At 35.7% G+C, this 15,153-nt stretch overlaps 1 protein-coding gene across 1 annotated transcript; it reads left to right on the top strand.

Moving 5' to 3' along the window:
* Positions 1 to 1,809: 1,809 nt before the first annotated feature.
* EMB2765 (P-loop containing nucleoside triphosphate hydrolases superfamily protein) lies at positions 1,810 to 14,657 on the top strand. The gene is made up of 14 exons (XM_086430365.1): positions 1,810 to 2,451; positions 2,547 to 2,639; positions 3,292 to 3,354; positions 3,709 to 3,795; positions 3,898 to 4,050; positions 4,179 to 4,339; positions 5,257 to 5,491; positions 5,635 to 5,745; positions 8,061 to 9,119; positions 9,402 to 9,656; positions 10,326 to 10,511; positions 11,666 to 12,820; positions 13,263 to 13,613; positions 13,701 to 14,657. Exons 1-14 carry the CDS (start codon positions 2,050 to 2,052, stop codon positions 14,148 to 14,150), a joined length of 4,761 nt encoding a protein of 1,586 aa, XP_086286491.1. The 5' UTR covers positions 1,810 to 2,049; the 3' UTR covers positions 14,151 to 14,657.
* Positions 14,658 to 15,153: the final 496 nt, after the last annotated feature.

Here is a 15,153-nt window from a genome sequence, read left to right as displayed (position 1 = left end):
GGTAGGAGGGGTATGCATTATCTGAGGTTGTAACTGGTTTGGGTTTGTCTTAATTCAAATAATCTTTCAAAAAGAAAAAAAGAAGTTTGCAGTAAGATTGTAACATACAAATCCAATCACTTTATTACAATTCATCGTCTCGTAAGTGGTGAGTACGAAGGATTGTCAAATATAATTTGCTACTTTTAAAGTATGAGAAAAATTGTTAGCAAGAAGATATAATTGTAATCTTTATATGCTTGTAAATAAGTCAAATTTGTTGTTTTGATCCATGCCTAAGAATTCAATTCATATATTCGAATGTGTTTATTCGAACATTGACCATTGAAGCCAGATGAATGATCCAAATTGTTCAATTGAAATACCCAGAACTACTAACCTCAACCAACATTTGAGGATCTTTTTCGGATAGACGATTGAGATGGGAGGGTACTTTCAAGGATTCCCAAAGAAATAAATTATTAAAATGTTTGTACTAATCCACAAAAGACCACCACCACCGATCTCAAGGAAATTTGAGCTTCCTAGGAGTGTTACTAGGTATTTGAAAAAAAAAAAAAAAAACCATATATTATCCAAAAAAATTCGGATTCAAATGCTTTATATATTCGAATCCTTATCAGATACTAATTCAGATATTAACATTTCAAATATGATAATATCCAATTCTAAATAATATATAATATATATTATTTGATTTGATTTGATTTGATTTATTTTTTATATAAATAATATAATATATATTATTTTATTTGATTTATTTATTATATATAGTATAATATATAATAATATTTTTAATAATGAAAAATCAATTGGATTAGGAAAAATTATGTTTTTTTAATATATAAATTATTTGAATTCTAATAAGATATTATCCGATATCTGATAGGATAATCGGATTCGAATTTGGATAGAGTTTTAGATAATCTATCGGATTCAAATTTGAATTCGAATATCAGATAAAAATTTCGGATTCAGATTTGGATATTACTGTATTCGAATCAATAAACATCCGTTGACAACTCTATTCCTTCTATCGTTTTCGTTATAAGTAAATCTTTTTCTCCTTCATCTTCAACCTTCACCAAAAACATCTATTCCACCTTGTCATACCAACTTTTACTTAAAAGCACCCAAAACTTGGTTAATTCTTGAGAGCAGCTATTGGCATCCTAACTTTTACTTCTTCAAGTTATATGGGGTTTCAACTTGCTTGCCAAAATCAGTCAATGACGTCTTCATTGGTTGGTCTTCAATTGGTTACTCGTTTAACAGTCCAAAGAGGACGTTGTGGAGTATTACACCCTTTGCGATTTGTTGGGGGGTGTGGCTTGAAAGAAACAGGCGTACCTTCGAGGGGAAACAAAAAGACTGTTCAGATACGATTATGTTTGTCTTGGGTCTTATCTTTTGTTGGTCCAAAGTTTTTAAGGAGTTTAGGGGATTGTATTTTGAGGACTTTTTGTATAGATGGGATGGGATTTGTTGCTCTATGCGTGAGTAGTTCTACCTTGTAAGGCCTCACCAAGTTGATCATCTCGACTGACTTGGCTTCCTCATGAATACAATGCTACTTATCAAAAAAAAAAAAAAAAAAAAAAAAAAAATTGAGGGTGACAAGTAATTTGAGAGATTGGGGTGTAATAAGTAAAATCTGGAGTGCCAATAGCAGCTCTCTTTCATTATGGGTTAAAGTCTTAAAGATGGGGGCATTGAGGTCATTTTCTATGGTATCACTATCAGTCAATCAAATGCGAATATGCGATTCGAGTAAAATTTGAGTTCTATAATCCTTCATCTTCTATAATCCTTCATCTTCTTTCCTTCTGTAACTTTCGTACGCTCTTCTAAATCCCAGCGTTTTTGGCTAGGAACGCTGACAGTGGGAGCGGAAGCGGGAGCTCTCTTCGTTTACGTGTCTAAACCCCATTAGTTGTTTGACCGTTACTCGTGCAACTACTGTGACCTAATTAGGATAGAACATAGTTAGGGACTTTAGGGTTTATTAGAAGAGAAAGTAACCTAAAACCCTAGAACTCTGAATCAAGAATGACGAAGGTGTACGGTACAGGGGCTTACGATTTCAAGCGACATAGAGTTGCAGAGTATCCAGTTGAAACGCCAGACAAACCTCCAGAGCAGAAATCTGGAACCAATTTGTCGAATTCGATCACACTTGTGGAGATTCAAAGAGACAGAATAACGAAGATTGCCGTCGCAAATTGGGCGAAAACTGGTGATTCAAAGCTCGCACCTTTCAATCCTGAACTCGTTAAGGAGATCTATGAAACAGAGCTTTTGGTGAAAAGTGGTCACAAACCTGTTCCTTTGCAGAGGGTTATGATTTTGGAGGTTAGTCAGTACTTGGAGAATTATCTTTGGCCCAATTTCGATCCGGAAAATGCGACATTTGAGCATGTTATGTCTATGATACTTATGATCAATGAGAAGGTATGGTTTCTCCCAAAATTTAATTAGTTTTTGATGGACATTAAATTATGTATTAATGCATGTGAGTGTTTTTTTTTTTTTTTCGAAATTTTCAGTTTCGAGAGAATGTTGCAGCGTGGGTGTGTTTTTATGATAGAAAAGATGTGTTCAAGGGATTCCTAGAGAGGGTTCTTCGGCTAAAGGAGCAGGTTTGGCTTCTATTAATCTTTTTGCAAGTTTTTCCACTTAATTTGAAGTGGAATTAAGGCAAAATCAATGAAAGTACAATGTTTTTAAAATTTTTTGCACGCACACACACATATTTTGTTAAGTTCAAATTTATTAAAGAAAAAAGGGGAGATTACCCCTAAGGTACAAGTTTTGTTCATGATTTTAATACTCAGCCGCTACCAAGACGACCTCTAAGAGCTGAGTTTTTGTGATCCATATAAAATAAGGTTTTATGGTTGAGCATCTATTAATACACTTTATAACATTAAAAAAAATATTATCTTCAATATATGTACACATATATTTATTTAGTAAAATCTTTCTGAATTGGGTTGGAATCGTTTAACTCATCTAGGACGAGACGAGGAACTTGATTAAACCATGATTTCACTTTAATTTAAGTGAATAAGCATTCTATTCGCCTTTCTTAATGACTTTCTACGTATGTTCAATTGATTGTTAATTTGTTGATCATTTTGTTTTTGTTTTTTAAATAATACGTATGAAGTATTCATTTCTTCTTCTCGTGTAATGGCCTTAAAAATATTTATTTAACAGCTTATTGTTGTTTGTCATAACCATAAATATTTGTTCATATCTTATTGTAATTTTGATATATTGTGGTTGTAGGGAAGAACTTTAAATATAGCAGAGAAGACCAATTACTTGCTTTTCATGATTAATGCCTTTCAGGTATGCTTTTATCTTTTATACTACATGTGTGTCTAGATTATTTCGTTGTTTGTTTGCCAAGTCAATTATTAAAATTTTCTGAGCTGAAGAAACCACTTTAAAATCCTGATAAAGTGCCATTTCTTTTACTTGTCATTCAACTGAGGTGGCTGTAGACCTGGAAAAATATCTGCAACTATTTCAAGTGAATTATAGCTGTCAATCGTCTAATCTCCCAAGGATACCACTGCCCTAGTTCTTTGGAGTCTAAATGGATTTTGTTTGATTTTTTTTTTCTTGGTCGCTAGTATTTTGGTTCATGTACCTCTTAGTTTGGCATTTAATACTTAATCCATGCTTAATGCCTGGTGACAGAGTTTGGAAGATGAGTTTGTTAGTCAGACTGTCTTGAAGCTTGTAAATTTGCAATTGTGGCATTGCCTGTCATTTGGTCGATTTCAGGTAAGATCCATTATTTTCAGAAAGCTGAAAGTTGTTTGCATCTAAAAGAGTAAAACTATCCATGTGCGTAATGGTTGGTCTTTTATGTTTTTTTTTTTATAGATGGAACTGTGCCTTAATCCAAATCTAATCAAGAAGTGGAAAAAAATGACTAAAAAAGAAGCTAAGGAAGCTAAGCAACGAGGAGAGCATTTTGACCCCTCAAGTATGCTTGAAGTGAAATTCTTGAGAAATCTAATTGAAGAATTTCTAGAGGTATCTTTTTGATATCTAAACTAACTTATGTAATTTCTAATTGAAGAATTTCAAACTTATCCATGTTTTTTAATTATAAAAAAATAAGACAAAGAAGCTCATCCAAGTTTGTTGCTTATGGGTGCCAGATACTAGATTCTGAGGTTTTCTCCCAAAATCAGAGTGATCATGGAGATGATCAACTTAATGATTCGTTTGGTGTTAAACAAGTCAACGATGCTTGTCTCTTGTATTGTGAAAGGTTTATGGAATTTCTTATTGATCTGTTAAGCCAACTGCCAACGAGGAGGTATACTTTTTAAACTGCATCTTATTCTGTATTTTCTTCTTTGTTCTCTGAGGTCCAACCCTTAGCTATCTGGTGATTTATGTGGTGGTATTGTTGACTGCTTGAGTTTTCTGTTTCCAATTGTTAATTTCAAATTTCAAATGGGATAAGAGACCGTTTATGATCTTCTTAGAATTAGTATTTTACTTTCAGTCAATGGAAAAAGGTTGGGTTCTGTATTATTCAATCTGATCAATAATGATATTAAGGTTGGACTTATAAAACCGAAACAAAGGAATTTCACGGTCGAACTACCAGAATGGCCTAGAAATCCGAGTCCTAACTTAAGTGATTCATTTTGGATTGATAAGCCAGTACTTCATGGCTTATGGTCCTAATTCATTGAAATTCCATCCAGTAAAACAGAAGAATTATAGATCTCTGAAATTAGAATTACCTTTACTTCTATACTTGAAAGATTGGTGGTTTGGAAGTTCCTTCATCTTTCGCTGCACTTGATAATATTATTTAATGCTAAATAAACAACTATGAGTAATTAACTCTTATTTCTAGGAGTGTTCTATGCTATCACATTACTTGGATACACATGATTTTAGTTTCTGTTTATAAAACACCAGCTTCATAGGATTGCTCTTTTTGCTTTCTACGGCCTACTTGTTGGAAAATTGGTTACTTCTGTTGGTTTGCTCTCTCTTATTGATCTTTCGGGTTGAGCAGTTACTCATCTTGAAATGTTGTACATTTTTCTTATCCTTTTGAAATGTTGATTATTCTATAGATTTCTATATTTCTATCCCGTGTTGCGGTCATCTGTGTTCTTTTAAGCACAAAAGTTTGTCTGAATAAGAATTAGATGTAAACAACGTGCACCTTTGGTTTCATTGACTTTATTTGAATTGTCATCATTTATTGGGCAGGTTTCTGAGGCCTGTTGTTGCTGATGTCGCCGTTGTTTCTAAATGTCACTTAAGTGCACTTTATTCTCATGAAAGGGGACGTCTTTTTGCACAATTGGTTGACCTGCTACAGTTTTATGAAGGTTTTGAGATTGATGATCATGTTGGGACTCAGCTGAGTGATGATAATGTGCTTCTTTCACATTATTATCGCTTCCAGGCTTTCCAATTGTTGGCATTTAAGAAAATTCCCAAGGTCTGTTCACAAGTAATCATGCTTGTACATGTAATCTGAGAACACCTGTTTCTTAGAAAGTAAATGTTTATTGATTTTCACAGTTATTTATTCTTTTGATCTACATATTTACATATATATTTTTTTGTTTTTGGAAATTGTAGTTGGTAGATCTTGCATTGACTAATATCGGTTCAATTCACAAACGTGCTGATCTCTCGAAGAAACTGTCTGTTCTTTCTCCTGAAGATCTACAGGACTTGGTTTGCAATAAGGTCTGCATATTACACTGGTGCATGTCCTCTAATATATATATATATTTTAAATTTCCTCGTCTTCTTGCTTATGCTGTTTTAAGTGCATCTTTGAATCAAGATTCGTAAGTATTACCCAGCCTTGCTATTTGATAATTTCTATCTATGTATGCACCCTATGATCTACATGTTGAATTTGGCGCCTACTAGCACACATGCAGCTGCAGTATTTTTTTTATTAGTCCATGTCATATGAATTGTTACCTTCTTTACATTCTAAACCTGAGCTGTCGCTGTTCTGTTGAAATATTTTATTGTTGGAATTGTTCGATTCGGGTAGCCCTTTAGAATCAAGCACCCTTGTCAGAAAATTTCATGAGCATGGTTTCTCTGTTGGCAAGACTTGAAATGTTGATCATTTGCAAACTTGTAACAATGTTAGAAGTGGATAGTTTTGCATTAATAGTAATGGTCTATATGTGCAATATATAATCTCATTTATGTATCACATAAATATTTGCAACTGCATTGAGTACACTATAAAAGGGTCCAATGAATTTGTATATGTGTTTGAACAGCTTGCCATGGAAAATTTCAATAGTACCCTATAAAAACAAGTCTTAAGAGCAAGGCCTGTCCTATCCGACAACCCATCCCCCCTCAATTGCCATTTTTGGCCGTGAAATTGAAAATAGAGGTTTCCAACGCGCGACCTATTCCACTACCCAAATGGGTAGCTCCACACAGCTTCTCCATTTTTTAGAGGGAAAAATTTCTGACAGTTGGCTAGGGTAGTAGCTCCATGAATGTTGGCTGTAGAGGTAGCTTTTAGACCGTTGGCCTCTCCTTACCCTTTAAAAACCCTAGAAAGTACCTTTCGAACCTCCTTTTGAAAGCAAATCGAGCTTCAAGGAGATTAATGGCGTCTCAGGTCTCTCTCTCTCTTTGTTTTAATGGTTTCTGGTTTTAGGGTTTCAGGTGTATGAGGACGAAGAGAAGAGGGTTCCTCGACCCTTCATTTTTCGTGGCTGCGATTGGCACCCCAACTTTTATTGAGGACTGAATTAAAAAAATATTAAAGTATTTAGGGATAGCCCTTTTGGGTAGCACGGTTGGAGTGCATACCCCATGAGTATCCATAAGCCCATGGTTACCCGTATATGGGTATGGAGAGGGGTATCCCCATTGGAGTTGCTCTAAGTTCATTATTGGTGATTGTCTGGTGCTTAATTGTCAATTAGTCGAATGAGTCATCAACATTCTCTGATAACTAGTTTTTAGACTTGTTTAGGGGTTGGGTTGATAAGTGTTTGGAACCTTACTTTTTGTCTTATGCGGGTTGGTGGAGGCTAAGATTTTGGGCAGTGTTTCCAGGGGTCTGCTGAAGATCTTATATAATGAAGGTGCCACCTCGGTGAGGTGGTAAAGTCTGCATTTGGTAATACTACATATCTGGGATCAAAACCCGGCTGTCACACTCAAACAGAAAGATCTCGTGTAGTGGTTTTATGCATGTGTTGTGGAGAGGTATGCTCCTTTGATGGCTACAATGAGATTTTTTATTTATTGAAAGCGTAGGAAATGATTAAAAATGACAAAAAACACAATTATTGGTCATCAAATTATTGTAACAAGTGTGTGTGTGGGTGCTTTTATGAATGCGTTAATATGCTCAGAATAATCAAAATAAGATGATATACACGTATGTAACTAATAATAATTTATTTCTTCTCATGAATAAATATTTTAATTTACAAGTCCTTTCTACAAGTAATTTACATTTTTTGTTAATTTTATAGATTTATATTTATTTTTTCATGAAATAATATTTTGGTCAAGTTTTACTGTTCATTGAAACATTTCCACCGAAGTCTTGCATTTGTGTACATGATATATGATTGAAATTTACTGTTCACTGAAATATTTTTTGAAATGGGTAGTTATTTCCACTGAAATATATTTAAAAGGAAATTATTGGTTAAACTTCATGTCAAGCCTTATGGAAATGGAAATACTAGTATTTGTGGAAATATGTTGAAATTCAAAACTACGTTTGTGAAATTTTTTGGTTTCGCCTACTCATGAATGTTGTCACTTCATCTGTATTTACATGTTCATGGATTCTTAAATATCAGTATATTGTTTAAATGCATTTGAATTGTGAGTAGTGTACGTATTATAAAATTGGGTATACAATACATTTTTTATTCAAGTACTTATTGTGTGTTTATATTTTGGTAACAAGTCTAGGAGATTGTGTGTCTCTAATGTAATGTTCTTGCTTCTATCAATTGATTTCTATCTTTGCTTTGCTAACACTGTCTTTCCCCTTACAGCTTAAATTGGTATCTAACCATGATCCTTGGGCTAAAAGGGTTGATTTTCTTATTGAAGTTATGGTTTCCTTTTTTGAGAAACGTCAATCACAAAAGGAAGCTATAAATGCTCTTCCATTATACCCAAATGAGCAGATAATGTGGGATGAAAGTGTTGTACCAAGCATCAATTACTCCGGGGAAGGGTGCCTAGCCCTCCCAAAGCTTAATCTTCAATTTCTAACCCTTCATGATTACCTCTTGAGAAATTTCAATCTTTTCCGTCTTGAATCAACTTATGAAATTCGTGAGGATATTCAAGAGGCTGTTCCTCACCTTCTTGCTTACATTAATAATGAGGGAGAAACTGCTTTCCGTGGCTGGTCAAGGATGGCCGTGCCAATCAAGGTATTTAAGATTGCTGAGGTAAAGCAACCAAACATTGGAGAAGTCAAACCATCATCTGTAACAGCAGAGGTTACATTCAGTATTTCAAGCTACAAGGCACAAATAAGATCTGAATGGAATTCCCTTAAAGAGCACGACGTTCTTTTTTTACTTTCAATTCGCCCTTCTTTTGAGCCTCTCAGTGCAGAAGAAGCTGCTAAATCAAGCGTGCCAGAAAGGCTTGGCCTTCAATACGTGCGCGGATGTGAAGTTATCGAGATCCGTGATGAAGAGGGAACTCTTATGAATGACTTCACTGGGAGAATTAAAAGAGATGAGTGGAAACCTCCGAAGGGTGAACTACGAACAGTAACTGTTGCATTGGATACGGCACAATACTACATGGATGTTAGTGACATTGCAGAGAAAGGTGCGGATGATGTTTATGGGACATTCAATATATTGATGAGGAGGAAACCCAAGGAAAATAATTTCAAAGCAATTTTAGAGTCCATAAGAGACCTTATGAATGAATCTTGTATCGTTCCTGACTGGCTGCACAACATATTTTTGGGTTATGGGAATCCTTCTGCCGCGCAATGGACAAACATGCCTGATCTTCTTGATACAGTAGACTTCAAAGACACCTTTCTTGATGCAGATCATTTGAGATTGAGCTTTCCAGATTATCAGGTAGTTCTTTTCTGCCTTTGATTTTTGATATTGTAAAATGGGTTTTGTTAACATGTGCCCTAAAGGCTCACATTTAAGTGCATAAAATACACCTTTGAAATAAGTATTTGTGGGTATTTTTGTTTAAAAAAATTCTTTTGAGGGTATTTTTGGTAGGAAATTCAATTTCCAACAAATCCCTTGTAAAATTAACGGCTTTATGCATCTCTTGTTTATGGTTGTCATGCATTAACATTTGAAAAATAAGAGAAATGTAGCTTATTTGTTCCAACAATCTTTTAGGTTTGCTTTCTGAGCCCGGATGGTACAGAGACCTTGCATCCAGAACCCCCTTTTCGGATAAAGCTCCCTAAGGCTCTAAAAGATAACACTCGCGCACTTCCAGGAAATAAGAAGTCAACTTCAGCTACAATTGATGAGGTGGACACAGTTTCTGAGCGTGAAAAGCTTCTTGTTGAGGCATATGTCCCTCCAAATCCTGGTCCATATCCTCAAGATCAGCCAAAGCAGAATTCTGTTAGATTTACTTCCACACAGGTATTGCGGCTATGGGTTACTTATTAGAAGTCTTCCATTATCTTGGGAATTTTTTCCTCTTTTATTTTTCATATTGGTTGTTTGTGTATTTCCCTTGCATTATTTATAATATTGAGTAGGGTGTTTGAATTCAAAATAACTTTATCAATTGACAGAGTGGGATTTCAATTTTTTTTGTTTTGTTTTGTTTTATAAACTTTTATATTAAAACAATGAGATAAATTTTAAAGCCATTTAGATTGAGACACGACATGAACGTAGAGTGTTAAACTTCAGAAGTAGTTGCTTTCTACCTTCTCTAATTCATATCAATATGTAAATGCCAGTGTGCTGCTTTCTTCATTCTTCATTTCTAACAGAATATTTCTCTGCCTCTTCCACAATTTTTTCCCCTGACATGAATACAGTAATGCTGAAAATTCGGCAAATGATTTTAAGCCACTTGAAAACTCTCGTTACGGAAATTTTCCATCTTTCTTAATCTCATGTATGGTTTATGGGCACTTAATAAGTTAACCTCTCTTTGTGGCTGTTTTATTGAGTTTTGATGCAAATACTGAACAGATAAAAAGTAGAACCTATTTTGCATGAAAGTTGAATCACAGTCATTTGAATATTTTGATCATTTTTTATTCTTTTCCTGATTTCTTTGTCTTTTCCATCTTTTAGGTTGGAGCAATCATTTCGGGTATTCAGCCGGGGCTGACAATGGTTGTGGGTCCACCTGGTACCGGAAAGACCGATACAGCCGTGCAGATCTTGAATGTTCTTTATCATAATTGTCCTTCTCAGCGAACATTAATAATCACTCACTCAAATCAAGCCTTGAACGATCTTTTTGAGAAGATAATGCAGGTATTGAGTTATGATTTCATTAAATGGACATGTTCCTTCTGTTATTAGTATGATCCTCTTTTACTGTTCAAAAAACAGAAAGTTGTAGTTTTACTTCTTGCTTGTTCAATATGAATATTAAGAATTGGTGGTTGAGAAACAACTCATTTGTGTCTTCCATCTCTCTTTTTTTCCCCTTTGGATTTTTCTTTGGCTATAATAGCCTTAAAATTTCAAAATTGGTGCATGTATATCCTCTAAAAGTAGTTTAATATAATTATTTTTCCATTGCTTTTTTTTTTTGGTGACTTTGAAATTATTATTTTCTAAATTGAAGATTAGTTCAAGTTCAGGGACATTTTACCGTGAAAGTAAAAACAGATAGTTTTGCACTTGATTTTCTTATTTTGGTTTCAAAAAAGTATTTTACATTAATAAAGAGTCAGAAGTCCAGGAAATATACCGTAAATAACAGAAAGTAGGCGAAAGACGGCAGCAGACCCTCACAAAGTGAGTGAAATATGTATGAGTAACTTATTAGTGAATTTTTTAGATTATTAAGATGTGGAGTGTAATTTTTAAGGTTTTCGTGAAGTTTCAAATGCCCTGATGTGTCAATTTAAGTTTGTTTAATGCACAATACTAGTGAGCTAAAGTTTCTCTTGATTTCAAGATATTTTATCTAGGCAGCAATATTTCTGTTACAAAGATGAAATATTCTGGTTGTTTCATATGAGAAAAGCTTGTCTTCAAGTTCGTTACCGAGTAACCTTTTTATTTGAGAGGTGCTATTGGCACCCCGACTTTTATTTGTTTCACCCCATTTAAAAATAAAGAAAACAAGTAGAGGGTTGAGAATAAGTAAAAGTCTCTCTCTCTATTGCTAGATTTCTATTTTTTGGGTTTAGGATTTTATATGAGCCTAATCATAATTGTAAAGAACTACTGAAATTTTTGAACAATTTTTATAATGTTTTCTTATGTTGAGATAATAATTTGAGTCAAACCATTGTAATGCAAACATTTGTAATGCTTGAATGGTGTTTTAATCTTTAATTGGGGGGTGATACATTTTTTAAAGACATTGGACTATTATAAGTAAAAGTTGGGGTGCCAATAGCAGCTCTCTTTTATTTTGATTACTTTATAATGCCTGCTATTGTCATTAAAAACAGAGGGATGTCCCCGCTCGGTACCTGCTTCGTTTGGGTCAAGGAGAACAAGAATTAGCTACTGATCTTGATTTCAGCCGCCAAGGCCGTGTAAATGCAATGCTTGTGCGACGGTTGGAACTACTTCAAGAAGTAGAGAGGCTTGCAAGATCTCTCCATTTGCCCGAGGACGTAGGCTACACTTGCGAAACTGCTGGATACTTTTGGTTACTACACGTCTACTCACGTTGGGAGCAATTCATCGCTGCGTGCACTCAGAATCAAGATAAACCAACATTTGTTAAAGACCGGTTTCCCTTTAATGAGTTCTTCTCCAACACCCCTCACCCAATTTTCACAGGCGAGTCTTTTGAAAAAGACATGCGGGCTGCCAAAGGATGCTTCCGTCATCTCAAAACAATGTTTCAAGAACTTGAAGAGTGTAGGGCTTTTGAATTGCTTAAGTCAACGGCTGATAGAGCAAATTACCTAATGACCAAGCAGGCAAAGATTGTGGCCATGACTTGCACTCATGCTGCTCTCAAGAGGAAGGATTTCCTTCAACTGGGGTTTAAGTATGACAACTTGTTGATGGAAGAAAGTGCTCAAATATTGGAGATTGAGACCTTTATCCCTATGTTGCTGCAAAGGCAGGAAGATGGCTATGCAAGGCTCAAGCGTTGCATATTGATTGGTGACCATCATCAGTTGCCCCCTGTTGTGAAGAACATGGCTTTCCAGAAGTATAGCCACATGGATCAGAGCCTCTTTACAAGGTTTGTTCGTTTAGGTATCCCTTACATTGAGCTCAATGCCCAAGGTAGAGCTAGGCCAAGTATAGCCAAGCTTTACAACTGGAGGTACAGAGATCTGGGTGACCTTCCATATGTACGGGAGGGCGATATCTTCCTTAAAGCTAATTCTGGATTCTCTTATGAGTATCAGTTGGTGGATGTTCAGGACTACCATGGGAGGGGTGAAAGTGCTCCTTCTCCTTGGTTTTATCAAAATGAAGGAGAGGCCGAGTATATTGTTAGTGTTTATATATACATGCGTTTGTTGGGGTACCCTGCAAGTAAGATTTCCATCTTAACCACTTATAATGGACAGAAACTTCTGATACGTGATGTCATCAGTAGGCGCTGCGTGCCATATGACTTCATTGGTCCACCTAGCAAGGTACGTTGTTAAAGAGGAGCTTTATTCAGTTTTACCTTTAAATTTTTAGCAGTTTCACATCCTTTTTGGAGGTCCACTTGTCTAATCCTGACCCATGTACGCCCCGTATCAGGGTTAAGGAGGCATAAGAGGAAAGACAATAAAGTTGTAGGGGCATTATTGGAAAAGGGGTAGAAAAGGCAATAATAAATTTGGAGGGGCATTATTAGAAAAGTGGTACAAGAGGAAAGGCAAATACAGTTGAGGGGTATTATTTGAAAGAGTGGACAGAAAAGGACATAAAGATGAAATTGTTTATCAAGATTAATGAGGAGATTAAATCCCAACCCCTACTTATGGTGGGAACAAACATTGGGATGGGAACCGTTGTGTTTTATAATAATATATAGTTTATGTTGTGTTGTTATTAACGACCCTGACATTTACTCTTATCTTTTGACAGGTTACCACTGTAGACAAGTTTCAAGGTCAGCAAAATGACTTTATATTACTCTCCCTTGTTCGTACGCGTTTCGTGGGTCATCTTCGTGATGTGAGAAGATTGGTTGTTGCTATGTCTCGAGCCCGACTTGGGTTGTATGTATTTTGCCGTCGGTCACTGTTTGAACAGTGTTATGAATTACAACCTACATTCCAACTTCTACTTCAGAGACCTGACCACCTTGCCCTAAACCTTGATGAGGTTACTCCATTTACACACCGTCTTGTTGGAGACAACGGTAGGATCCATTTCATGAGTGGGGTTGAGGAGATGGCTACTCTCGTTAATTTTAAAATGCATCAGGTCTATCAGGTATGCAACTTCTCTCTCTCTGTCTCAAACAAAGAAACAAACAAACAAACAATTTTGCCCATGATGTCCTCTTCATCTTTGTACCAGGCACGGGTCATGAGCCATCAATATAATCAGTATTCTGCTCAAGAAGCTCCTGCCTTTGATACACACAAGGAGCTAGATAAGCACCATGCAGAGGACACTGACATAACTTTACATGCAAAGAGGGGTTTGCCGCATGAAAGCAGTTCAAATGATGAAACTCCAATGAATGGTCTTGAAAATGCTGAGAATGGGGATATGCCACTCGAAGGTGGTTCAAATGTTGACACTCACATGGAGAATATTTCAACTGTTGAAAGTGGTGATATCCCGGTTGAAAGCAGTTCAAAAGATGAATCTCTAATGACTGGTCTTGAAAATGCTGAGAATGGGGATTTGCCACTCGAAGGTGGTTCAAATGTTGACACTCACATGGAGAATATTTCAACTGTTGAAACTGGAGATACCCCGGTTGAAAGCAGTTCAAAAGATGACATGAAGACAGAGGAGTGAATTGAATTCAATCAGGTGCCTTAAACTAATTAAAACAGATCAGGTAGGTCCAGTGACGGGGAGGATCCTTGTATGCTTCTATCAACTGGTGCCTGTTGAGAGAAGGATGTATCCCAAACTTTTGAAATCCATGACTAGCAGTAGTGGCATCCTTTTGAGGTCTTCCTTTCTTGTGAGTACTAACCCCATGCATTAGCAACTTCAAAGTTTGTTTTGGGTGGGCATAGAAAAGCAAAGAAGAAATTTTATATCATTTCTCAACCGACTACGGTATCAGTGTCAGTTGTATGTAAAATTATGTAATCTTTGAATTGTTGAAAGAACATTTCCTGTGAGTCTTGACATCTGAATTGATTCACTGGATAAGATGGATCAGAAACTGTGATGAAAGAATCCCCACCTTATTATGTCTCTTATTTAGTTGGAACACTCTGCATTACAGTTGTAGCTCATAAAGAAAAGCATGATGATGCTTTATGCAAATCAAATACCCAAAGCTTTGATCCATGAGTTGCAGCCTTTTTTATTTTTATATTTAAAATCATGAATGAAACTTGGTACCAACATGAATGTTACCCTTCATTTTTTTTTTTATCCTGACCCACATGTACCAGGTAATTTCTGCGATAAATTCCTGAAGGGGGAATCAAACTCAAGACCTCCACTTCCTGAGCTGTGTTCTTGGTCACCATCTCACAAGATCTTGGTGGTTTAGCCTTCATTTTATTCAGTGATTACAAAGAAAGTTGAATGTTGGAGTGACAATATTTTGAAGTAAGGCTTTTTTTTTTCCCCGACAATGATGACAGCGAGGTTGCACTGGGAACTTTGGAAAAACCTCAAGAGGAAACAAAATCTATTTAAGAAGCATAAAAGGTAGTACCAACGAAATTGAATAGAAATGGTTATTTAGGAATCTAGCTTTCCGAATGTTTATTCGAGTTTGGGTTGAAGTGACCTGGGGATCCTTTCAAACAGTCCAAGATAATCTTTACTCCAATGG

This window comes from Akebia trifoliata, chromosome 2, assembly GCF_017979445.1.
Source record: "Akebia trifoliata isolate Shusen 1 chromosome 2, ASM1797944v1, whole genome shotgun sequence".
In the NCBI taxonomy this organism is placed as follows: Eukaryota; Viridiplantae; Streptophyta; class Magnoliopsida; order Ranunculales; family Lardizabalaceae; genus Akebia; species Akebia trifoliata.
Note: the sequence above shows the minus strand (reverse complement) of the source record. Positions and strands in the feature narration are given on the sequence as shown.